At 35.7% G+C, this 25,847-nt stretch overlaps 1 protein-coding gene across 3 annotated transcripts in view; it reads right to left on the bottom strand.

The window, feature by feature from the left end:
* Positions 1-25,847, bottom strand: part of GABRB1 (gamma-aminobutyric acid type A receptor subunit beta1) — a 438,325-nt gene that overhangs the window by 243,541 nt on the left and 168,937 nt on the right. For all 3 annotated transcript variants that reach the window (XM_064366790.1, XM_064366794.1, XM_064366788.1), the window contains exon 4: positions 24,093-24,313. In XM_064366790.1, the coding sequence (XP_064222860.1) occupies positions 24,093-24,313 (221 nt within the window). The remainder of the gene's footprint in view (positions 1-24,092; positions 24,314-25,847) is intronic.

Genomic DNA, 25,847 nt, shown 5'->3' with positions numbered 1-25,847 from the left:
AGAAGAAAGATCACCTTTTTCTGGGAGAACCGGAACTTTCCAGTGGCCCTTTTGCCTGTGAATAATATTGTGAGATATATCCAATAGCAACATTGAAGGATTTCAGTTAACTTTTGTGTTTGAAAGACTGTCCATTTTGATAAAACCATAGAGATGAGCATTGAGAAAATAACTACTTGACAAAAGAAAACCAAAATAATATTTTCTGAATGTCAAATGCAAGCAGAATCTTCTTTGAGGCACAATAGAAGTAAATAAAATTAAAGATACATTTATTGCCTATTTTAGAGGAGTGAAATCAGGTATATTGGGCTATGGGAAGGCCTGTTGCACTTAAGAGGTAATAAAAAGTGAAACATATAACCATGGTATAGCAAAGTAATCATTTTGTAGATAAAAAAGTAGACCTTTGAGTCTTGACCTGCTTTGCAACTACTTTGTCCAAAATATATAATTTTCAAATACCCTACATATGTAGGAATCTCTGGTCTCATGAATCCCTCCCTGACTGTGAACTCCTGAAGCCACAAAATTCCATGTGTGAAGGTTGAAATGGACAGCCTGGGAGCCATGCCATTACGTATCACTAAGTTTTTCAGATTGAGAAGCAAAACTAAGGTAATATAATCTCAGCTCAATAAAATGTGTTATTTTTCTCTGACTTTTGGCTTCTGTAGTCTAACCCAAGTAACAAAGGTACAACCAAAGATGTTAACAGGAAATCAGTTAAATTGGAAAGAGGACTGAGCTGAGCAGGGCTTGACAATAGTTCAGTGTAGTGCTAAAAGTTGTCCTATTACTTGAGTACATCTCTTAGAGTGAGGTAAAACAAGGTGAGATGGAACAGCAAAGTTTTATAGTTTTTGGGGAGAATCCAATTATTTCCCCATCTATCCATTTATTCGATCATTCATTTCAACATAATATTACATGTTAGAGACATATCAGTTCTTAAGGGAATGGAGAAATGTCTCAAATAGAGTCTTTACCCTCAGTAATCTGGTAATACAGTTGAGACATAACACATACAAGAAAGATCAATGGTTATTGGGTGTTACAGTTATGAGACAACAAATGAATAAAATGTTTGCTGTTTTGGTAGATTGACAGTGTTATAGACAGAAAAAATGATTTCCTCCAATGTTCTGATGTCCAGAAATGGAAACAAAAGAAGCAGATTATTATTAGTTAATGACCAGGTGTGGCCAATAGCCTTCTAGAGGTGGTAAAAGATTTTAATTTACAGTGGGAATCACATTACAATAGCCAACCATGGCATCCTGACTGAACAGGACTTGAAATGCAGATGAATTAGCAAGAGACCAAGAATTGGAGTAACAAAGGGAAGAACTTTCAGTTGTGGGTTTGTGGAGGACTAACTGGGTGAACAGATTGAAGTAAAAAAGCAAATTATTCAAGTATAGACTTTCCAGCAGGGTTTTGAATGAATGAAGCTGGAGGTCAATGAAACTAAGCAGTCTATGGCATTATCTATTTGAATGTAGAAGCCACTGAGCTGAAGGTGGAATAGAATGAAAATGCAAAACCGAGTTATGTGAGTTGTATAGGAAGGTAGCCATGGCTTCATGTAGATGTAAGGCAACACTAGCAGGGATTGAGAGGTAATATAGACAGAATAGAAAGAGGGGAGTGACTTTATAGCTTGGAAGTAACAGTTGGGAAGGAAAAGAAGATATTTATATGACATTCCTTGTCAAGAGTTTGGTAGAATGTGGAAAGGTGGAACTCCATGCAAAAAATGAATAAATAGGTCATGCTTTTAAAGGAGTAGCAGGTCACAGGTCCAGAAGACAGATAGAAGGGGGCTGGCTGTCTTAAATTAAGCATCGAAGTACCAAATATGAATCAAGGAAGGAGAAATAAGTTTAAAAATAAATGTGCTAAATCAGTAAACATGAATTTTTATAAGTGGTGGAATATATATATTTATACACACACACACATACAGATAAGATGGTATATAATCAGTTCATATATATATGGTGGAAGAGCTGATAATATATCATCTTATCTGTCTATACCACTCTATTAAATATCAGCAGCTCTCTCACCACCTCAGAAACCCCTGAAATGCTTTTAGGTCATGGACATGTCATCAAAACGTGACATTGCTATTAACTCACTCTTTAATACCTCATCATGTGTTCATTATCTTAAAGCACCCTACTGAATGAACTACAATCATCAGTGTAACCTGAACAAATAGGTTAATATACCTACTAGTTAATAGACAAATAGGTTAATATACCTACTAGTCACAGCAGCATTGTTCCACTTGCAAAAAATAATCAGTACACAGGAAATCTGTAATTTTTACAGCAAAAGAAAGAGACTGAATAAATGAATAAATAAACATTTGGCATATGTGAATCTTCAAATGTGGCTAAAAATTCTAGTTCCTTTGGAATTTATGTATCTGGCTTGCTTTGTGTATTGAGGTTTAGCTTGCAAAAGCACTATACAAAAATCTCTGAATTGTTATCCTAGAGTTCTCACTGGTATAGCACTGACAAGCTCATTATTAAGTATTTGACTAAATTTTTTTTAACTATTAAAGCAACTTATTACCTTGCTTGCTATTATTTAGTCACCGTTTTTTTTTGTTTTGTTTTGTTTTTTGTTTTTTGTTTTTTTTCTGATTTGAACTTTGCCAGCAGACAGATTGCAGATGAGAAGTAAGTTAACATTTTGCATCAACCTTTGTATTATGTACAAAGGGTAACAGAAAAACTCTGACAGAAGGACCAGAATAATTATAACACAATTTCACAATAAATCTATTAACTGTGCTGTGGAATAAGATTTTATCTTCTGAGTCAAATAATATTCACTATGCACATAAGAAGCAAAATCGCTTCTTCTCTAAATATCTGGAAAAGTCTACCATTGGTAAACATGAGATTCTACTGGATAATTTGCTCATCAATTAAAAAGTAAAATATTTTTTACTCTTTATTTGAAAATCTGAATGTCATACCTTGTTTTCTGTAGTGTGAAACAATGTATGTCTACTGCGTCATACTATCCTGAATTTAAAAGGCATCACATTAATAGTAGACAGTAGCGTACCTGGTTTTCACTTCCCCAAAATACCCAGAAATTTATCTTATAATTTTCTGAGATATCCTAGGAGATGGCTCTCATGCTGTCATGAACAAATCTTTTTAACCTCCAACAGGACAAGGTCACCCACTTTTGGGTACAAAGTTATCAGTGCCTCTAGTCATAGGATCTGAGCAAAAACAGGGGATCAGATTATGCCTTCTGTATTCCCAAGATCTATGTCTGTGTTAAGTTGCTGCTCTGGTTGGGGTCACAACACTGCATCATAATGTAGAGTCAAGGAAAAGGCTAGAACATTGACCGTGCAATCATGGTCGAATCCCTTAACTAAGTGCCCTGGAGCAAGACATGGATATGGCCACTCCCTGCTAGAAGTTTGGGGCTGAAGCTTCCAAAAACCTGCTCTACTGTGAGGTGATTATAACCCATGATGCTTGCAGGAAAATTCTCCTGTGGAAGAGGATTTAATGAGCAAAATTCAGCAAACACACAAATAAAACAAATATCATTAAATCTTGCCTTTGAGGAAATAGTAATCAGAATCCTAATAATTACAACAATAGCAGCTATCTATGAGCACAAATTATGTACCAGGTATGGTACTAAATGTTTTGCAATTATTTCTCATTATTGCCCTGGAAACCCTATGTGATAAGCACTACTATTTTTACCCTCTTATGGTTAAGGAAAGTGAAAGAAGATTAAATAATTACACATGATCAAAGAGGTACTCAATGATGGAACTAGAATTAGAACTCAGGCATCCAATGTCAGTGTCTACATTCTTTGTCACTTTGCTCTATTGCAATCTGAACAGACTGTGGTTTACATATAATTAACATTTCCAAACAGTCTAAAGAGTAAAAAGCATAAGAAGAATAATTAAAACTATTTAGGTGGTTGTAAAATAAATCCATTAAAACATGTAAATTAAAAATATGGCGATTAAAATAAAATTTCAAATGATGCACCAACTGGAATAAAAGATATAGCTGAAACCTGAACTAATCCAAACCTTAAGTTGAGGAAATGCCTAGGATTTAGTTCAAAAAAAGGAAGAAGACAGATTTTATTAGAAATATTAAGAAACATAAATGAAATCCTCCAGAAGCTCCAACATAAGACTAGTAGGAGCTATAAAAGGAAAGTATAGAGAAAATGGTGTTAAGGCAATATTTGGAGATATGATAGCCGAGAACTTACCAGAATTAATAAAATATCTGAGTCTGTAATTTGAATACAATATCCCAGGGTGCTGAGCAGGCTTTAAAAAAAAATCACCCAAAGCCTCATATGAAGGCATATTGTAATGAAATCAAGTACGGAATCAATAATAGAGAGAACATTCTAAAGTCCAATAGACAGAATGCATTTTTATCATTGTTAATTTTAATTCAAAAGATAGTGAAAATGAACCGCCAAAATTCTTCATAAAAATATCTTAGAAAGTAGAATTCTATCACTTGTCAAACTTCATTCATTAATCCAAATCAAGTAAAGACATTTTCTGATCTATTAAATGAAATTATAATTGTGCTTGGCAGTAAATATCTTTGAAAACTAGTAGCTATTATTACAATAGCTATTAACTTCCATTCGAAACTATACAGGATTGGTACAACATTTAGAAAGATATCAGAAAGTACAAAACGAAATAAATATTTTAAAATATAAAGAAATTTGGTAACAAATTTATAAATGTTAAGTTGATTCCAAGTTATTTTTAAAAGCATCCAAATAACTAAGTCTTTGGAGGTTTGCCTTCTTCTCTTCAGCAGGAACAGTATGAGCAAATTATTACTTTCCTTTTCATAGGAAGCTCAATATTATTTTTGTATTGTGATGTGAGTGCCTTGTGATATTTTTATTTTTAACATTAATGGTTTCTTATCAGAAATATTTTTCTCATTGAAGCATATAACATTTTAATATGTTTCCTCTGTCTTAATATGACTCATTACATTCAAAGTATAAATATTTCCACCAAAGTAAGTCAATGGGAAACAGAGCATGTACTGTACAAATTTAATTTGGAATAGATTTTACTGGAATGATTCTCTTCCACTCAGTGAATGGCAACTGTGATTATAAAAATATTTGAGCATCCTCTGTATAAGGGCATCTCTTTTTGCATAATAAGTTTTAGGCAGAAAAAAAAAATCGATTGTGACTTGTGCCTGTGCTCTGTGCTACTATTTTGTGTATCTGTACAAAGAGACTGATATCCTCTTAATTTCCAATCTTTAACTTGAATCCATGATTTTTTAATTTAATTAATTTATTTATTTTTGAGACTGAGTTTGGCTATATTGCCCAGGGCTCAAGCAATCCTACTGCTTCAGCCTCCCAAATAGCATAATCTTATCTTTCTTTTTTGGATTTGTATATATTTTATTAATTTTACTTTAGATTCTGGGGTACATGTTCAGGTCATGCAGGGTTGTTGCATAGGTGCATACATAACCAGGTGGTGTGCTGCCTCTATTCCCCCTTTGACTATATCCAGCATTTCTCATTATGCATAACATGGGGAGAAATGTATAATCTTATCTTAATGGATGAATATTAAAGTGCTAGCAATAGTAACTTGGAGTCTAGGTTTATTTGATTTCAATGATAATTTTAATTTCACTAATAGAGTTAGGAAAAGGAAAAAAACAGGAAATAGAGTCAAGGCACAGATTAGTGAGCATTTGAACAGCTCTTCCCAAATTTGTCCTTACAGATGTTGAAGGTCAGGAGAAGAAGTTTTCTCCAGCACTATTTCAGATCCTGAAGTATTCAAGATATGGTCCTATTTAGCACCATGCCTATCTAACTGAGCATTGCTGTCTACTTTATTTAAAACATACTATATAGAAAAATTATTTTGCTATTATTTTATTTTGTGTTTTCAAAGACATTGAAAGCAAGTAAAACATATATGTTGGTAAAAGTAAATGACTTAAAAGTATGGCCCATTATTTTTATAGCCATGCAGTAGTAACATGTTAAATTTCTTGCCAATAAGGATGGAGATAAAAACAGAACATGAAATTGGAACCTGGAACAAAGCAACTCATTATACTGTATTTTCTCTATATTCAACAATAAATGCCTCATTCAACCATCGTTCCTAATTTTCTTAAGCTTCTTAGCAGAACTAAAGCTCTTGGCATCTCATTTGGCATGTGTATTTCTAGATAAAAGAAAGAAAGAAGGCTGATCTTCAAAGACTCTTTATCTTTTCTAAAAATGGCATTCCTCATTGCCCTTTTTATATGGGGTGAATAAAAATGACTCTTTATGTTTTCAGCACATACAGCTTCTTTGGTACAGAATTATCCTGTGACACAAAAGACCAAAGTACATAACACTTGAAAATAATGAGCAATAACACAGTTTCCTCCATCAAGATAATGGCTTTATTCTTCTTTAGCTCCACTAATCCAATGACAAAAATCTCAGCACATAGAAAAGAATGAGATTCCTCTTCATTGTCCAGTTTGAACAATCCTGGAGAGATTCTAAGGGATAGGAGCAGATATCATCAAAAGTAATCCAAAGGGTTCTATAAGAACCATGAAAGAGCTCTCCGTTTAATCTTGAAAGTAGCAGAACCTCCCCAGGAAGTGGAACAACACATTAAAGAGATAGGCTCCTAACCCAGAGAGCAATTTCTATGAACAGAAATAGTTCCTATTCATTGAGTGTTTATTAGATGACAGGCACTTTGCTACTCTTTCCAAATGCATTTTTTCATTTAATGATCTCAATGAGTATGCCTCTTTGGTACTATGACAGTCATATTGAAGAAACTATAGCATACACAGGTGGTTGTGCCCAAGGTCATATAACTGCTATATTGGAGAGTTAGGTAATTATATCCAAAGATTGGCTTCCACCAACATCTATGCTTTTAATCTTAGTTCTATAGCAACATGGAGTTATAATACACATCTTAATCCATTTAATCAGCCTCACACTCAGGACCAGAACCCTTTTGCAGCATTGCAGACATGAACTTGTACTTGCCTAAACAGAGTTTAACCAACAGTCCTAGTGATGGAGAGGCTGGAGTGAGAGAAAAACAAACAAAAATGTGAACAAAAACCACTATCTCATTTCACACATAATAGTTCTCATAGGAATTTGAAAGATAGATATAGTCGCAGCCATTTTATAAGTGAGGAAGCTAAGGCTCAGAGAAGTTGAGGAGTCAGTTTTAAGTTATTCTACCTTAAATAATGGAACTGGTTCATTCTATTCCAAATCCAAAGTTGTTTCCTTTTTACCAGCTTACCTACCTCTGGAGAAACACTAGCAAAAGGCATTAGTTCCATTTTTGAATAGTTATGCAGCAAAATGTCTTCAGGGTGTACTTTTTCACATTAGGGTCATTAAGGTAAGCAAGTAGAACTAACATTCCTTCAAGTTTCCACATGCTTGTCATTGATCTTCTGTTGGAAGCAACACAGTGTAAGTCTAAGCTTTCTTTGAAATGACAGACTTCCAAATCTTTCAGGTGAGTCATAATTTTTCTCTACTAGCTAGGTTCTTTTCAGGTCCTTCTTCTCCAGTTCTGTCCACATTTACCCCAAGTTTTTTCAAATATTATTTAAAACTATAGTTATTTTTTTCTTACATTATTTAACACAAGCAACAATATTCCATCTCATATGTGGCTTTGAAGATATAAAGGTGTAAGAGAGAGCATCTTCAGCACTTCATTATCTCTGCTGCATAGGGGCAGGGTCCCAAGTCCTTTGCCATTTCAGTTGTATTCTCAGTGTCCTCTGGATTGTCAATGTTTTTCTTAAAATATGTTGTCCAGGACTGAGAAAACACTAGGTGAGACATGATCTTGTGCTGAACTTAAATTTCTATTTAAATAGTGGTTGAAAATTCCAGCCATGAAATCAGATTACTAGTTTCAAATTCAGGTTCAGTCATTTTCCAGTTATCTGATCTTAAGCAAGTTACTTGTTTCTGCCTCAGTTTATTCATTTTAGAAGGGATAAAATATGACCATCTATCTTAAGAAGTCATTGCGATGATTACATGTTACCACCACATGGACCCATCTGTTCAAGTTTGTACTTGGAGCCTTTCCTTCTCTGCTATTATGATGAATGAATGGTCTAAGGCTTGCTTCTATTTTTGGCTTCTTTGGCTAATTCTGCCTTTTCTTCCTAACTCTAAATGTTGAAAGACTTCTCCTTTGTCTTGACATTGGACCTCATCTCCATTTTATCTATGCTTTCTTCCTTGGTGAAATAATACAGTCACCAAGGCCATTATATATTAATGACTCCAAATCTAGATCTCCCTCTTGGACCTCAAGCTTTTGCAACTGCCAGTCAACCTTTCCACTTGCATGTCTGCAGGCATAATCAAAAATAACATTCCCAAAACAGAGCTCTTTAGCTTATCCCCAGAAGGATTTTGTTTACAGTTTTCCTCAAGTCTGTTCTTTCAGTTCCGTGGGTCAAAAGCCTTTATAAACATACTGACTACTCTATTTTTTCACAACCCACATCTAAACTATGAGCAAATCAATCAATGCACTAATTTCTGCTTTTCTGGATAACTGTTTCCTTCTATAATGTGTTAATTATCTTTGCTTTAATAAGTTCTAAATCATGCTTGCCTTAACCACTCCAGATGAAATGCAATTCTCCTTACCTGTCAGGTAGAAGTTGAATAGTTCTATTTTCTGACTCTGCCTTGTTCATAATATACCATATGAACTACGTAATGGGTATAATATAAACAAATACATTTGGGATCTTCAAAATGGTCCCATTGAAGAGACACAAAATAATTTGTGTGCTTCCCTTGCTAAAAGTATTTTCAAATTTCATTTAGAAATGGATTTATACTTATTTTATAAACCATACAAGAAAAATTAGTTATAAGTTCTGCACTTAGTTTTTGCTAAAATTGTTGTTTATTAATTTATTTTTGCACTCTTACTTATTTTCAATAATCACCTTCAGTGGAACAATTTTCTACCACCTTGAATATGTAAACAAGTAGCCAAAGGTTCAAAGGGAATTTCTACATATTTTAAATGCAGCAGTATTGACAGACTAAGCAGATAGCTTTCTGAGAGAAATATTGTGAAGAGAAAACATTCATGTGTGTATCTGTAGGTTGGCCCACAGTGAAAAAGTATCATCCATAATACCGTGCATATATTCCTCATATCTCAATGCACTTTATACTCTCAGGAGGAAATCCTCTACTCATAGGCTATAGAAGACCCTTAAGCATTAGAATTAATCATTTTCATGCAAGTGATTTTATTTTCACATACGGTTCCATTTTCATAAAAGGGGCTAACTTCCTCCTTAAAATTTAGTAAACTTGACTAGCTAAAAGTCAAAGCGTCAGGGAGATATTGTTAAGAGCAGGCATTTTCTAAGTTGAAATTTAAAAATAAATAACCACTTACTATTTGCTTAATATGTGCTAACTGTAGTGTGCATTTTGGAGAAAGGAAATACAAGGAACAGACTCTATTTTCAAAAAGATTACAGGGCTGAAGGTGGTGACTCGTGCCTGTAATTCCAGCATTTTGGGAGATCAAGGCAGATGATTCTTGAGGCCAGGAGTTTGAGACAAGCCTGAGCAATGTAGTGAGGTAAAAGAAAGAAAGAGAGAGAGAAGAAAGAGAGAAGATAGAGAAACAAGAAAGAGAGAAAGAAAGAAAAAAGAAAGAAAGGAAGGAAAGAGAAAGAAAGGAAGGAGGAAAAAGAAAGGAAGAGTAAGGAAGAGACAGCAAGGAAGGAAGGAAGGAAGGAGGCCTATAGTGCAGGGCACTGATAACTGACAACTCAATATGTCAAACAGGAGTCTTTGAAATACCCTACCCAGCAAAAATCCTAAGAATGACACAAAAAGATTACAAATACTCCTCAACTTGTCATAGGAATATGTCTCCATAAACTCATAGTCAGTTAAAATATTTTGAGTTAAAAATGCATTTAATACTCCAATAAACCTATCATAAAGTAAAAAAAAAAAAATCATCAAAGTCAAATAATTGTAAGTTGGGGACCATCTTTAAACTATTTTTGAAGAGATCAGACTAATACATGTGAAACAATAGCTAATTAGAAAAAACATGTTATAATTAAACGTCATATGGTAAGAGTTCCAATTTCTACAGAACTGTGAGGAGGGGGATCTATAAGAGTTGAAGTAGCTACAGAAGATGGAAGATGAGCAGTGTACAGTTAAAAGGAAAAGGAAAAATATTTATTGTTGAGTTAAAAAGAAACAAAGGAAAGCCAAGTGCGTGGGTCACGCCTGTAATCCCAACACTGCAAGACCCAGGCAGGCGGACTGCTTGAGGCCAGGAGCTTGAGACCAGACTGGTCAATATAGGAAGAACCCATCTCTCCAAAAAAATAAATGATGACACAAAAAATTAGCTGGGCATGCGTGTGTAGTGCCAGCTACTTGGAAGGCTGAGGCAGGCGTATTGCTTAAGCCTGGGAGGTCGAGGTTGCAGTCAGCTGTGATCACAAGACTGAACTCCAGTTGGGCAACAGAGTGAAGCCCTGCTCAAAAGGGAACAATCGAATAGAGGCTTAGAATTAAAAATCTGTTCAGTAATTAAGGAAAGTGAAGGAAAAACACTAGTTGTGATATAAAGTTTCATGGTTAGGCAAAATCAGAGACTATGTATGAGACTATGTAAAAAGGGTAGATTTAATTGAGAAGTGTCAAGTCTGGAGAGGAATTTCAATTTTATGTGGTGGGTAATGGGGAATCAATCTGTTTCTGAGCAGGAGAGCAGTGTGATGAAATTGTGCTTTAGGAAAGCAAATCAGCTAATGAAGTGTAAGATACAACAGGAAGAGGGGAGAACAGAGGCACAAGAACAGGTGGAAAACTCAGAAACAAGTGAAGCATGAGTGAGGTCTTTGGGAACAATTTCTGGGGCTGAGGCACTTCTGAGCAAATGCAGCAGATATTACTTTTAAAATAACTTTTATAATTTTTAGTTTTATGATTTTTTAAAATCTATAAGTGATTTGTAGATATCATGTCACATTTGGAGGCATTTAATAAATAATTCTAATTTTGATATCAGGTTTTCATTTTTGTGCCATTAAACCTTGTGTTTCATGTCTTAAATATTTTCACAAGATGTTGAAAAGTTATCAGGCCCTGTGTTTGTTGTGCTGGAAAATAAGATATTCTTGAACCGAAAGAGATGAAATTCCTTTGTCCTAGTATTGTCCATACTTTAGTTGAAAAGGTAGAAATATGTAAATAACATATATATGGCAATAACACCTTAAGTGGCACTCATTAATCCTCAGATTTCACTTTAGTTACTGAAGTTTAATTATCTAAATATTCAAAGCAGATAGTTGTTTGTATTGTAGAACAAAGAATTTCTGTCTTCAGTAATTATTTGGTGTTTAAAAAGAACAAACAACTCTGCTTTAAGCAACTTTATACAACTATATTTAAAAAGGGATAAGAATTTAGGAATTTAATAAAAAACAAAAACAGAATTTACATGAATTTTTGTTATTGTTACTATCTTGAAGTGGTTACCACTAATTTGCTAATGGAAGAAAATGGACCAGGCAGCTCTCTCAGCTCCAGTTCTTTGTGGTTTTGTTACAGGTGGGCTCAACCCTGATATCTCTTTCATTCTTTATTAAAAAGAATAAAAAAGATTTAGAAAAGTTAAATCTGCATTTTGGTTGGCCGAGGTGAGTGGATCACCTGAGGTCAGGAGCTCAAGACCAGCCTGGCCAATATGGTGAAACCCAATCTTTACTAAAAATACAAAAATCAGCTGGGCATGGTGGCACAGGCCTGTATTCCCAGCTATATGGGAGGCTGAGGCAGGAGACTCACTTGAACCTGGGAGGTGGAGGTTGCAGTGAGTCGAGATTATGCCACTGCACTTCAGCCCGGGTGACAGAGCAAGCCTCCACCTTACAAAAAAAGAAAAAGAAAAAGTTAAATCTAAACTTGGCCTAGAAGATACAGAAATGAAAGACCTAATGCACTGTACATAAAGCTACTCCTTTAATATAACTGCATGTGCTGGAAAGGCCAAAGCATGCTCCACTTAGTGAGCAGCACCCACAGTTTACAAGCAGGGGTAAGGAAAAAGAGAGTTATTTAGGCAAAGACTATTTTCTTCCAAAATGTGTTTTGTGAGTTGAACCACTCAGGAGGATGAGGCACTACTTTCAGTAAATATTCATTGTTCCATTACTCTTTTAGATGTAACAAAGCAATATTAAGCTTACTATAAATATATTCTATTAACTTCAATCAGATCACTTAGATTGATATACAAACATAAGCCAATATTTTTCTAAAAGCTTTAAAAATATGTTTACATATTTTAATGGTACTTATCATCCCAGAAATCCTCTGTGACCTTTCTGTTTTAGTCTGAAGTAAAGTACTGCTTCCATAATGATGCTGGGATGCTGCATAATCCGTAAACAGCATGTTACACAGGTACAAAATATGATTCCTCTATATCCAGAATATCATAATGCTATAACACTTGAAAATAAGAAATGACATACCAGGCTTATTATTATATTTATATACAAACCACAGTGGAATTTTAGGCTTAAGAAACACTCTTTGATACATAAAATTAGAAGTTGAATTATAGCACAGCCAAATGGTGGCTTCTGGATGACCATTTCACAATCTGGGATACATACCATTGATTGGAGGGAGCCTAGCTTTAACATCATGATCAAAAAGAGGCCAAGGCAGGCAGATCATGAAGTCAGAAGATCAAGACCATCCTGGCTAACACGTGAAACCCCGTCTCTACTAAAAACACAAAATATTAACCAGGCGTGGTGGCACACACCTGTAGTCCCAGCTACTCAGGAGGCTGAGGCAGGAGAATTGCTTGAACCCAGGAGGTGGAGGTTGCAGTGAGTTTAGATCATGCCACTGCACTCCAGCCTGGGCAACAGAGCGAGACTCCATCTCAAAAAAAAAAAAAAAAAAAAAAAAAAAAGAAAACTTAGGCTTTTATTTTGATCATGACGATATAAGCAACATGTGTTACATAGGCAATAGTGTTTATCTCAATTCTATAAATAAGGCACTATCATTGTAAATGAAACATGAGCACAAATTTTTAAATTTTAATAAAATGTGTTGCTTAGATGTATTTTAATGTATGTTTAAAAATAATGATTTTCCATATACAGAGTTAATGAAACTTTTCTTTAAAATTATATGTGTTTTATATGTGTATACACACCAATACATACATAAATAATAAGTCAATGTTTTTCAATGATGTGCAGTTGTGGCAAAAATCATGGAAGTGGTACTAAAATACTAAGTTTGGAATGATGGTTTAATGAAGTAAGATGAGCCTGGGGAAGACTATTTGAAAAATTTCATAAATGTTTGTCAAAACCTGATACATCTCAGGAAGTAGTGTCATTTGTAGTAATATAACTAAGATGTAAAATTCATAACATATCTCTGGATACTTGCTTTTTCTTTTCTTTTTCCTTCCTTCTTTTTTTGATAACATTGTTTCTCTAAGGCTTTTCTTTTTTCTTGGGAACTGACATTTGGTATTCTTCCACAAGACACACAGTCAAGGTCAAGACATGTAGCTCTTATTATTTTGGTTACTGTTTGTATTTAATCTTCTGCATTAATTTAATTAAGAAGGTTTAACCATAATGATACATCCACAAACAACATAGCCACGCAATAGCTGTAATAATTATGTAATTATTTCAATTGCTCATTTAATAGTTTAATGAGTTACAATACCATATATACCAAAAAAGGCATCCTAACTAATATAATTTAATTATAAAGTTTTCCATATACATAGACGAATAAAGAACATGAAAATAAAAACTTTGATAGGCAAAAATAGCAGTCCTGTCACTGGAGAACATTTTGAACAGCTTCCTCTGTACTCCACTGTTGAAACTCTAAAATGTAAGTCAACTAAGCTGTGAGGGGAATATCAACACTGTGTCCTTTAGCGGGAATTGTAAAGTCTCCAGTCATTCTTTCTAATAAACCGATTTACCTTTTCTTTATGTATGGTCTGTTTTTGCTCTCTTCCATTTGAAATAGCGGGTTTCTTTCTCTTAACAAGATGCATTTGTCAATAACAGCCAAGCTTCCTCTGCAAATACTATATCAACTCTCATATTTATTCTCTGCAATCGACTGCACAGTATTTTTACCTAGCATATGTCACAGGAAGCCCTGTGAGATCTGCCCAGGACTTTTGAATGTAATCATAATTGCTTCTCTACAGGGAAAGTCTGTAGAAGAGAGAAACAATTTTTTTCAGTGTGGATAATCAATACAGAGAGCTAATATTAAACATTTAGGACCCCCAAACTGCTTGAAAAATCAATAATGTTGTGCGTGTGTGTACATGTGTGTATGTGTGCGTGTATATAGTGGATCTGTATTATCAAGATAATTGCCTCTATTTTTTACTTTGCTTTATCATGAAGACCAAGGCAAGATGAGATGATTCTCCAAGAAATAGTGAAAAACTCTATCTTTCTTTTATATTCAGTAAGTGTAGCCATTGATTTTATTCTCACACACGATCTGTGGTCAGACACTGCCAAGAACATCAAAAAATCGATTCCAAGTAGAGCCAGGTAAACAAATACAGTAGAGGAGTTCTCAAAATTCTCATCAGACCACAGGTTTCTAGTTAACTTTAGACTCATTTCTAAAATCTGAAGTGGAATGGCTTCTCTTTGGAATTTAGAGTCATTAGTATGAGTTAGAAAAGCCAACAAAATTATATACATTTTTAAAAAGCTCACACATTTGGCAGAACTAGTCTCATTTAGGCTGTCTACCTTCTATAGTTATTTTCATTTCTATGATGGCGAGCAATGAAATCATCATACAAAGACAACTGTCTTCCTAGAAACGATGTGCAGGTACGGTAAGATGCCTTGTGCTGGGGCTAAGAGTGTAGACTCTGAAGTGAGAAGACTTGGGTTAAAAACGCTTTCAAGGACAGGAGTGGTGGCTCATGCTTGTAATTCCAGCACTTTGGGAGGCTGAGGTGGGTGGAGTTCATGAGATTAGGAGTTTGAGACCAGCCTGGCTAACATGGTGAGACCCCATTTCAACTAAAAACACAAAAAAGTAGTCAGGCATGGTGGTGCATGCCTATAATCCCAGCTACTTGGGAGGCTGAGAGAGGAGAATCACTTGAACCCAGGAGGCAGAGATTGCAGTGAGCCAAGATCGGGCCATTGCACTGCAGCTTGGGCAAACAGTGAAACTCCGTCTCAAAAAAAAAAAAAAATGCCTTCAACATTTATGGTGGCTTTGCAAAATCACTTTGTAAGGTATAGAGTGGTTGCCATAATGTGCTACCTTTTAAACAAAGAAAGGTATATGAATATAAAACAAGAAAATGCCAACTCTTTTGGTGGTCACATTTGGAAGATTTTAGGAAAATAACTTGTTTAGAAAACTGCTAAATAAGAGGAAGCAGTCAAGTATTTATCCTGCTTTCACTGCACAAACTCTGCCTCAACATAATCAAATAGTGAGTTAAGTTCTTAGTAGAGAGTAGTATAGTTTATAAATAAAGAAGAGATGATAGAACATCTCCATTTTGCAAATGCTAAATAGGTTTAGAAAATTATTATTAGTTGCTATTATAGGTTGAATTGTGTCCCATCAAATTCATATGTGGAAGTTCAAAACCTCCATGACTTAGAATGTGACCTTATTAAAAAATAGAGTCATTAGAGGGGGAATCAAGTTAAAGTGAGATTACTAGGGTGGGTTCTAATCCAACATGACTAATGATGGCTTGTGTCCTTATAGAAGGGGAAAATTTAAGTACAAATACACATAGAGGGAATATTATGTGGAGACACAGGGGGAAGATGGCTATTTAGGCACCAAAGAGAGAGGTCTGAAACAGACCTTCTCCTCGGAGGCCCCAAAATGAACCGGTGCTGCCAGCATCTTGATTTTTGATTTCTGGCTTCCAGAACTGTGATACTACATTTCTACTGTTTCAGTTATCCAGTTTGTGGTACTTTGTTACAGCAGCTCCAGCAAACTAATACGATTACATTAAAACTAATAGAAGTAGGTAGATCATGCTATCAATATATATGAATCTGCTCATCAATTTACATATAATAAAAAAAGAAAGTCAGGCATTTTTTGTTCCTTCATAGGAGTACACTATACTGCTTATGAAGCAGAATGCCAAAACACAACCCTAAATTGAGGTAATTTAAATTTGCTCAAGTTTTAATATAGGAGATAAAGACATTTACAACAAGGGAATATAATCACAAAAATGATATCATTTCTTCAAAAATAATTTACAAGGGGGCTAAAAAGTGAACAGAGGAAACTGTAGAGTAAAATAGATGTGGACAATTTAGCAGTCAAACGCAGTACCCTTTTGGACCTCCTTTTAAAAAGTAAAGAAGTAACAAATTATGAGACAGTAAAAGTTACTTTAGATCTCCCAGTGTTGGTATCTTTCACATTAGCTTAATTGTAGTACACGGCTCATAGTGTTGGAATAAAGATTACATACGACAATGTAGGTAGAGCATTAAGCATAGTGTCTAATAGATAGTATACTTTCAATTACTTACATAGATGGATTTTGGTTAAATTTCATGATACAATTGCTACTAATATTAGTTAAAATGATACTGTATATACATCCTACTCTGTATATACTTAACAATATATGCATAACAGACCTACATACATACTCTGTAACAATGCACAGAGACCTAATGTGGACCACTATTGGAATGGAAGGCTTTTCACTTCCTTAGTCCATTTTTTGTTGCTATAACAGAATACCAAGGATTAGGTAATTTATAATAAACAGAAATGTACTGGTTCCCACTTCTGGAGGCTGAGCAATCTGAGATTCCCTAGGGAGCTGCATCTGGTGCGGCCTTCTTGCTAAATCATAGGATGGCAGAAGGCATCACATGGCAGAAGGGCAAAGTAAGAGAGCAAGAGAGAGAGAAAGTGGGCAGGAGAGAGAGCGCATATGCTAGAGGGGGTACACCAACTCCCGTGAAAAGCTTTAGTCCATTTGCAAGGATGGAGCCCTTATGACCTAGTCACTTCTTAAAGATCCCTGCTCTCCAAACTGTCAAAATGGCAATTACATTTCAACATGAGCTTTGGAGAAAACAAGCATTCGAAACACAGCACTCCTTATTCCACTAGCCATTCACACACTTTCATTTTAGTTCTTCAAAACCACGTGGTCCTGGGCTCACCTCTGGTGAAAGAAGAAGGAAGGAGCATTGTGGAACTTTAAAAGAAAAGCAATTGCAGGGGCTAGGAGGAGAAGGCAAAAAATTTAAAAAGGTTTTTTTTTTTTGAGGAAGTTAAATACTCCACTAAATGTCTTTTCAGAATTAAATTGCTCCATGCCTGCCATTTTCAGGGAAAGATAAACACAGTCTTTCAGCACCCACATGGCTAGGCCTTGGAGATAATAAGTGTATGCAACCATCTGGATCATATTTAGACAAGAGGCAGAATACATCTGGTCATTAATAGCGATAATTGCTTTTTGGTTAAAAGCCATCATGTAGATATAGAAAATGTTGCAGCTGACAACTATTGTGAATCAGGTGACTTCATCCTACACTTACAAATTTCATTTTTATGAACATTTATTGGATATCTATTTGGTTTGAGAGAGGATATACAAAGGTTAAGGAAATACAGTTTACATTTTCAACAAATATACAATCCTGTACATCAGTGGAAAAAGATTACAGAAAGATAAAACATTGTAAGAGAGTTGCAAATTGCAATGTATAAGATTAAATTGCAGTAGGGCATCAAATACGAGAGAGTTTTCACCTGGTTAGGAAGATTGTAAAGGTCCTCATGGAAAAAGTGAAATTTGAAAGGAACTTTGAAGAAAAAGTAAGAAGGAGAAAAGTGGTGGAGTGGGGGAAAGAGGGTTTTTGGGGGCAGAGAAGGAAGGGCACCAGTAGGGCTGCAGGGTTACCAGGTAAAATATTGGTTTCCCAGTTATATTTGAATTTTAGAGAAATGACAAATAATTTTTGTAGTATAAGTATAGTTACCCTTGTAAAATGTAGGGATTAAAAGCTCTGACAGCCCCTCATGCAATCGAAAACCCACGTATAACTTTGGACTCCCTCACAATATAACTATTAATAGAACACTTACACCCTACTAATAAAACGCCTTACTAATAAAAAGACTTACTGATAATGTAAACAGTAATGAACATATAATTTACAGTATAGGTCTTACATACTGTATTTTTACAATAAGAAAATTATAAGGGAAAATATTTTTGCTATTTATTAAGTGAAAATGAGTCATCATAAAGATCTTCATCCTTATAGTCTTCACATTGGGTAGACTGAGGAAGAGGAGGAAGAAGATCCTTCTTGCTGTCTCAGGGGTGGCAGAAGTGGATGACAGGGAGGAGATGGAAAGGGAGGACGGAAAGGTAGGAACATTCAGTGTAACTTTTATTGAAAAAAACCCTCTTATAAATGGACTTGTGCAATTCAACCCATGTTATTCCAGAGTTGACTGTATATTTTATGAAGCATTTACAGGATGAAATATTTGAAATGTACTTAAGTTTGAAATGCCTCAGATATGTTTACAGAAATAATTAGAGGATCTTAGATTTCTGATAGAGGAATCACCTTTTTTTTTTTTTTTGTAGGAGGAATAAGATGGCAGAAATGAGGAGAAAAATTGAGATCGGAAATGGGCCAGAAAGTGACAGATAGTGAGGATGTTAAGTTAGGTGGTAGAAGTTATTTGGAAATAGAGAAGGTGATTGAGATAGAGTGGAATAGAAACAAAAGATTAAATCTCAGTGACAAAAGAGATGTGGAGTTACAGTTGCCTTCCTGTTTAAGCCTTTTTAATAGGATGATAGTAATTTCATTAGCACTTGAGAAAAGCCCAGTTTTGAGAAAAACAAATGATATGAAGTATATAGGTCATATGAGGACGAGTTGGCAGGCAATCCACATACAGGCACTAGTGAGCAATTGGAAATTTTTGAAACTCAATAGTTTGGGAGTTTAGATATTTAAAGATGTTAAATTCAATAAACAGATCAAACCTTGAAGAATCCCTATAGTTCCCCAATTAGAGGCAAAAGAGGAGCCAATAATAAAATAACAAAAAGACATAAGAACAAGATAATTTAAAAATTGTGGTGCGTCTTGGAAGCCCTAAAGTCAGAGTCATTCATTACTCTTAAAACATTCAGAGAAGTCAAGAGTATAGATTGAGAAACCAGTGACGGTTTTGGGAATGTTTGATAGAACTGTTTTAGAGAAGTAGCATGGATGGGAACCACGTTGTTGGGGATAGAGGAGTAATGTGTTGTGAGGAAGTAGAGGAAACCAAAGCCGTGAGAAAAGTGGTGCTCAAAGCAGAAACTGAAGGGAGGGAGTCAACAGAGAGGAAGGGCTGAAGAGGTAGGCAAAATGGGTGAGCAAACTCTGAAAAGAGTGTGCAACATGAATATTACATGGAGGCATGGAGAGATTAGCCATAGAAAAAAGAGAAAAATCCTCCTCAAAGTTAAGTGGAAGGAAGGGAGGAAAAACAGAAGAATTTTAAGTGACAGAGAGGGAGATGATATTGTACAGTTTCCACTTTTTAAAATTATACTTTGAGTTCTGGGGTACATATGCAGATCCTGCAGGTTTGTTACGTAAGTATACACATGCCATGGTGTTTTGCTGCATCTATCCCCCTGTCATCTACATCAGGCATTTCTCCTAATGTTATCCCTCCCCAATCCTCCCCCCGCCGCTATCCCTCTCCTAGCCCCCCTGGACCCCCAACAGGCCCTGTGTGTGATGTTCCCCTCCCTGTGTCCATGTGTTCTCATTGTTCAATACCCACTTATGAGTGAGAACATGCGGTGTTTGGTTTTCTGTTCTTGTGTCAGTTTGCAGAGAACGATGGTTTCCAGCTTTTGAGTAACAATGGAAATGACATCATGTGTTCTGAGAGAACCAAGATGAATAGCTCATGGCTCTGGTCTCCTAACACAATTTACAGTATATCATGGACATTATTTATTTAGATTCCCCAACTAAATGGAAGAGGTAGTAATAGAAGTTGCTGGTTACTCCTTTGTGTAATGCGTTTTGTCACAGGAATGCAATCCAAGGGCAAAAGGCACAAAGAATGGAGTCTCTCCCAAGGGCTGAATATCTGTTGCATAGTAGCCTGGTTCCTCTAGAAGTCCCAGTCCCCCACAAGACACCATTCTGTTATTTCATGGTGTTTACGGGACTATGTGCCATCCCTTTGGTGTAAAATCTCATTTGACATAGTTCATAAAAGTAGAAAACAACTGGTTGTATTCTTATGGCTTCATATAAGTTAAGTTATAGCATCTCATATTGAGTTTATTGAGTTTTAATATAGCAAAAAATTCATTTTGTTTAATGATATGCTGTTATGATTATGGAATACCTAGCCAAAGGCTTTCCAGAGCATTCAGAAAATCTCATTGATTCCATTATTTCTAAAACCTACTCATTAATGTATGGACTCCTTCATGATTACTATGAGCTGGACTTACAGAAAGGAATAAGGCAAGAAGTTTGATTCTCTTAATTACTCATGCCTAAAATAAATACAGCTATAAATATACCAATACATATGTTATATTATAAGGATATCCTAGTATGTGTGCTCAGGAGGTGACAAATAACAGATATTCTTTAAAAGGCTCTTACCTAGAAAAAATGCAGATTGTCATTTCTTAGACTAGGAAATGTTACGTCGGGAAATTAAAATAAGCATGCCCTAATATATAGTATCACAGAGGCAATGGAATTTAGGTTTAGTAGGTGATACACTTTGGCTCTCTGTCCCCCACCCAAATCTCATCCTGAATTGTAATCCAAATTGTAATCCCCAGGTATTAAGGGAGAGACCGTTGTGGGGTGGGAGGTGATTGGATCATGGGGTGATTTCTCCATACCGTTCTTGTGATAGTTAATAAATTCTCATAAGATCTGTTCTTCTGATAAGTGTGGGGTTCCTCCCCCTTGGTATTCTCTGTTTCACCTGCCACCATGTAAGATGTACCTAATTCCCCTTCTGCCATGATTGTAAGTTTCCTGAGGCCTCCCCAGCCATGCAGAATTGTGTCAATGAAACCTCTCTTGCTTGTAAATTACACAGTCTTGGGTAGCATCTTTACAGCAATATGTAAACCGACTAACACAAGTAGGAAATTTAGGAATAATTTTATCCAAACACTTTTTTTTAAGGTTGGTGGATCTGAAGCCCAGGGAGATGAAATGGCTTACTGAAGGGCACAAACCAGTTAGGCCACAAGTCTCTTGACTCAAAGTCCCAAGTGCATTCCACTGACAAATTCCTTTTTTTCTTTCAAATTTTAGATTCAAGAGGTACATGTGCAGGTTTGTTACATGACGATATTGCATGATGCTGAGGTTTGGGCTTCTATTAAACCTGTCACCTAAATCATGATTATAGAACTCAATAGGTAGTTTTTCAACACTTGCCACACTCCTCTTCTCCCCACTTTTGGAGTCCCCAGTATCTATTGTATTCAGTTTTATGTCCACTGACAAATTTCTACCCAGCTTCTGGAAAACTATTCTCAAAGCCAAAATAGCAACTGTGTGGCACATAATAGGCACTTGATAAGTGTATTTTAATTGAACAACTTTATCTCTATTTTAATTACTGACACCCCTAAAAGTTAGAAAACTACCCTCAGTATGCAGTTTGTCCAGTACCTAATAAGGCTATATAAGGCAAAACTACTTTAGAGAAATGTAATTTAAGACTTACTATGTATTGTCATATTGATTAATTTATAAGATTAATAATGAGTAAGGGGATATTAGCTCCTTACTATAGGGATAAAATTAGTCTCAACAAATTTACATAATTTATTGAAGGTCAAGAAGTCAGAAAATTGTGGAGTTTATGCCCAACCTCGATCCTCTGACTCTAGATGTCACACTTTCTTTGATATACCTTATGGTCTTTCCAGGATATTTATAACCTCTAGGGAAAGGAAAACCAAATCTTTGAGGGAAGAGGAAGTGGGAAAGACAGAGGAAGAGAAAGGGAAGCTATGAGAACTAGTGTGAGGCTCTTACAAAGAAAATTGGTGCCATAAAAAGAGCAGAGTGCAGATAATAGATGAATGATTTGTATTTATCTTTGGAAAGGTCTTTTCGCTAGATACAAGCTACAAAGAACTGGGTTGGCTCCAAAGAGATTAAAGCAATGGTGTATGACTTGGAAATAGGTGTTGACTTTTTTTTTTTTTTTTTTTTTTGAGACGGAGTTTCGCTCTTGTTACCCAGGTTGGAGTGCAATGGCACGATCTCGGCTCACCGCAACCTCCGCCTCTTGGATTCAGGCAATTCTCCTGCCTCAGCCTCCCGAGTAGCTGGGATTACAGGCACGTGCCACCACGCCCAGCTAATTTTTTGTATTTTTAGTAGAGACGGGGTTTCACCATGTTGACCAGGATGGTCTCGATCTCTTGACCTCATAATCCACCTGCCTCAGCCTCCCAAAGTGCTGGGTTTACAGGCGTGAGCCACGGCGCCCGGCCTAGGTGTTGACTTCTAAGTGCACTTAAATGGTGGTGGAGTGGGAAAAGCATTGGTATGGGAATCAGAATACACGGATCTTAGTCCCAGTTCTGCCATTACCTTATTATTCCCTTATACATGGTACTTCTCCCTTTTCTGTCTCTGTTTTTCTTTCCCAGTTGTAAAATGAAATGTATTCAACTTCATGATCCTTAAATATTTTCCTTCCTTTGTATTATTCCCATTGGTAGATGCTAGTAATAATTTGGGAAATGCCTGAAGTGAGACTCTGTAATATGACAATGTAACCCACATTCTCTCTTGCAAAAAAAAAAAAATAAATAATAAATCTAGTTGCTTTGTTTTCAACTAGTCAACTTTTTACACATTATTAACTAATCCATATACTTACACGTCATAGTTGATTAGCCTATTAAATTGAGTCATGAAATTACTCTCCCAGAATACTTTAGAAGGGTAATTTATCCCCTTACACATTGGGCATGTCTGATGGAAGTTACATCAGTAACAGAAAAATTACAATTGATTTATAGTATATGAACCATAACTAATGATTAACCACCAATTTTGGATTAGTAGGCTTTTTCTGTCGTAGCTATCAATAGACTCAAGGGAACTGTTAGTTTATTTTACCATTTCTCCCAAAGACTTTTAGCTCAGAGATTTTTAACTGAAGTTGAAAGTTCTTGGGGTACAGTAAGAGTGGAAAAATTTCAAAGATCATTTTGCCAAGATCACTGATGTTATTTTACTGTGCAAATGAAGATCAAAGCTATCAACTAAATAACCAACCACTAGGGCACGATTAGAAGTTTCATCACAGATAAATTTTTTTCACCAGTATGTTGTTTTGGGGCATTGGTGAATTTAAAGACATTAATTGTTGTATTTTGACCTGTAACTGGAGTTTCATCTTAGTGTTCATGGAACATGGAAGTATTTCAAGGGGCTTATGAACACTCTGAAATAACAGAAAAATTTGAAGCATATATGTGTTTGTGGATATATAGGTTTCATCTGTTTCTCAAAAGAATCACAAAAGGTGACACCAAAGAATAAAGAACCTCCACTGTAATAACGGGTTACAGTTCAGATATTTCTTTGGTAAAACTGGTAGCTAATTTCCATGTGTTGCCTACAATTTGCAATAAGCCCTTAACTACATGAGGGTTAGTAATAGACCCTTAACTACATGAGGGTTAGTAATAGACCCTTAACTATATGAGGGTTAGTAATAGACCTCCATAAGTATATGACACCCCCTTTATATATACATCTGTATATTCTTGCTTCTCTCCCCTTTGCCCACTTCCAAAAGTTGAAAATGAAAAAAAAAATTGAAACATGCAACATAAAGCCATTTACCGGAGTCCATAGAGAACTGTTCCATCAGGATGCAGTCGAATCATTCGATTTTTCACTGTGACCCCATGCACGAATGATTTCTTGTCATTCAGAAAGTAGGTGTCTGGTACCCAGAGTTGGTCAGCTACCCTATTGTCTAGGGTGAGGTTTAGTGGGATTCCAGAATAAGAAAGTCTTTTGTCTTTCCAAGACTGCTGGAAATACATGGTGAGTGTATAATCCTGTGAAATAAAGAAAGCCAAAAAAAGAGTTTTACTATTATTATCATCTAAGGTTTGATAACAAGTGGAATGTCCTGTAAGAGATTGCATTTGAATATATTAAAATTTGCACCTGCAGGTATAAGGTAACCAGTAGGTTAAAGTACTAGGGGTCTGGCACAGTGGATCATGTCTGTAATACCAGCACTTTGGGAGGCCAAGGAGGGAGAATCCCTTGAGCCAGGAGTTCAAGACCAGCCTATGCAATGTAATAAGACGCCATCTCCACAAAAAATAATTTTTTAAAAGTGAGTTAGGTGTGGTGACGCATGCCTGCAGTCCCAGCTACTTGGGAGGCTGATGTAGCAGGATCACTTGAGCCAGGATACTGAAGCTGCAGTGAGCTAGGATTATGACACTGTATTCCAGCCTGGGTGACAGAGCAAGACTTTGTCTCTAAAAAAAATTAATTAATTAACTAAATAAATAGGTAATAAAAGTACTAGAACTATACTTGAATGTATACATAAACATTTCCACCAATATAGAGAAAATAGATGTAATTGAATTTTAAAGTTTGAAGTTAAGGTAATGATGTCATGGGGAAGGTCATAAAGAGAAATTGTACAGAGGAATCTATGTTCATGAAAACTGACCTCTGAATATTATAATTCTATTCTGGAGAGGAATGCCTGATAAATAACTGAAACTGAATGCACTTGAAAGGAGAGGGTGTTTTTCAAACCACAAATTCTTTTTCAATAAATACTTCTCTGTTTGACACATAAAGGTTATCAATTTGCCCTTATCTGGATTTTACTTTGAAGTACAACTTATCTATGGGTGAGTCCTAAAAAGTAGTTATGAGGCACATACAAATGGACATGTTGACTTGGTCTGAAGACTGATCCCAGTGGTGGCACGATTCGATATTTCTCTCTTAACACATTCCTGTTTCATTTCATGAAGTGGTTTGAATTCAAGAGTTGGGATTGATCTTGAAAGTTTGTTGCCTCACCTTGTGCAAAGTGTTACAGAGGACATCCCCCTGCACTTTCTCTTTCTACTTAGGTTTCCCCTAGCAATTAGAGACAGGAAGATTGGGCTCACTATAAATGGCTCGAGCTGCTGGAGAGAGATGGTGATAATAATCATAGCACTTTAGTTATTGTCTGTTTTTAAAAACTCTATTAATACAAAGTAAAATTGCCCATGAAAGGAAAATAGATTGGCAGCTGTAAAATCATAAAGTCTTTGATATGAATCCCAAGATAATAAAAACAGAAAGTTCACTTTTTCTAAGGCATTCATATGGCAATAGTGACTTTGTGAATGCCTTAGTGACTAGTAAGAACACACTGTGTACCTCCTGCACGATGTCATGTACTGCCATTGTAATCTACTCTACTGTGGAGAAAGAATGATTTGAATCATGCCTGACATCTGGCAAACTGCACTTCATATAGACTTCCCAAAGGAATATTTATGTATTCCTGAAAAATCTTAAAATAAAAAATGATATTCATTCTGGACAATTAATTCCAGAGTCTTTTAA

The sequence above is a fragment of the Aotus nancymaae genome, unplaced genomic scaffold (genome assembly GCF_030222135.1).
Source record: "Aotus nancymaae isolate 86718 unplaced genomic scaffold, 86718_ANA_hifiasm-v0.15.2.pri h1tg000006l, whole genome shotgun sequence".
Lineage (NCBI taxonomy): Eukaryota > Metazoa > Chordata > Mammalia > Primates > Aotidae > Aotus > Aotus nancymaae.
Note: the sequence above shows the minus strand (reverse complement) of the source record. Positions and strands in the feature narration are given on the sequence as shown.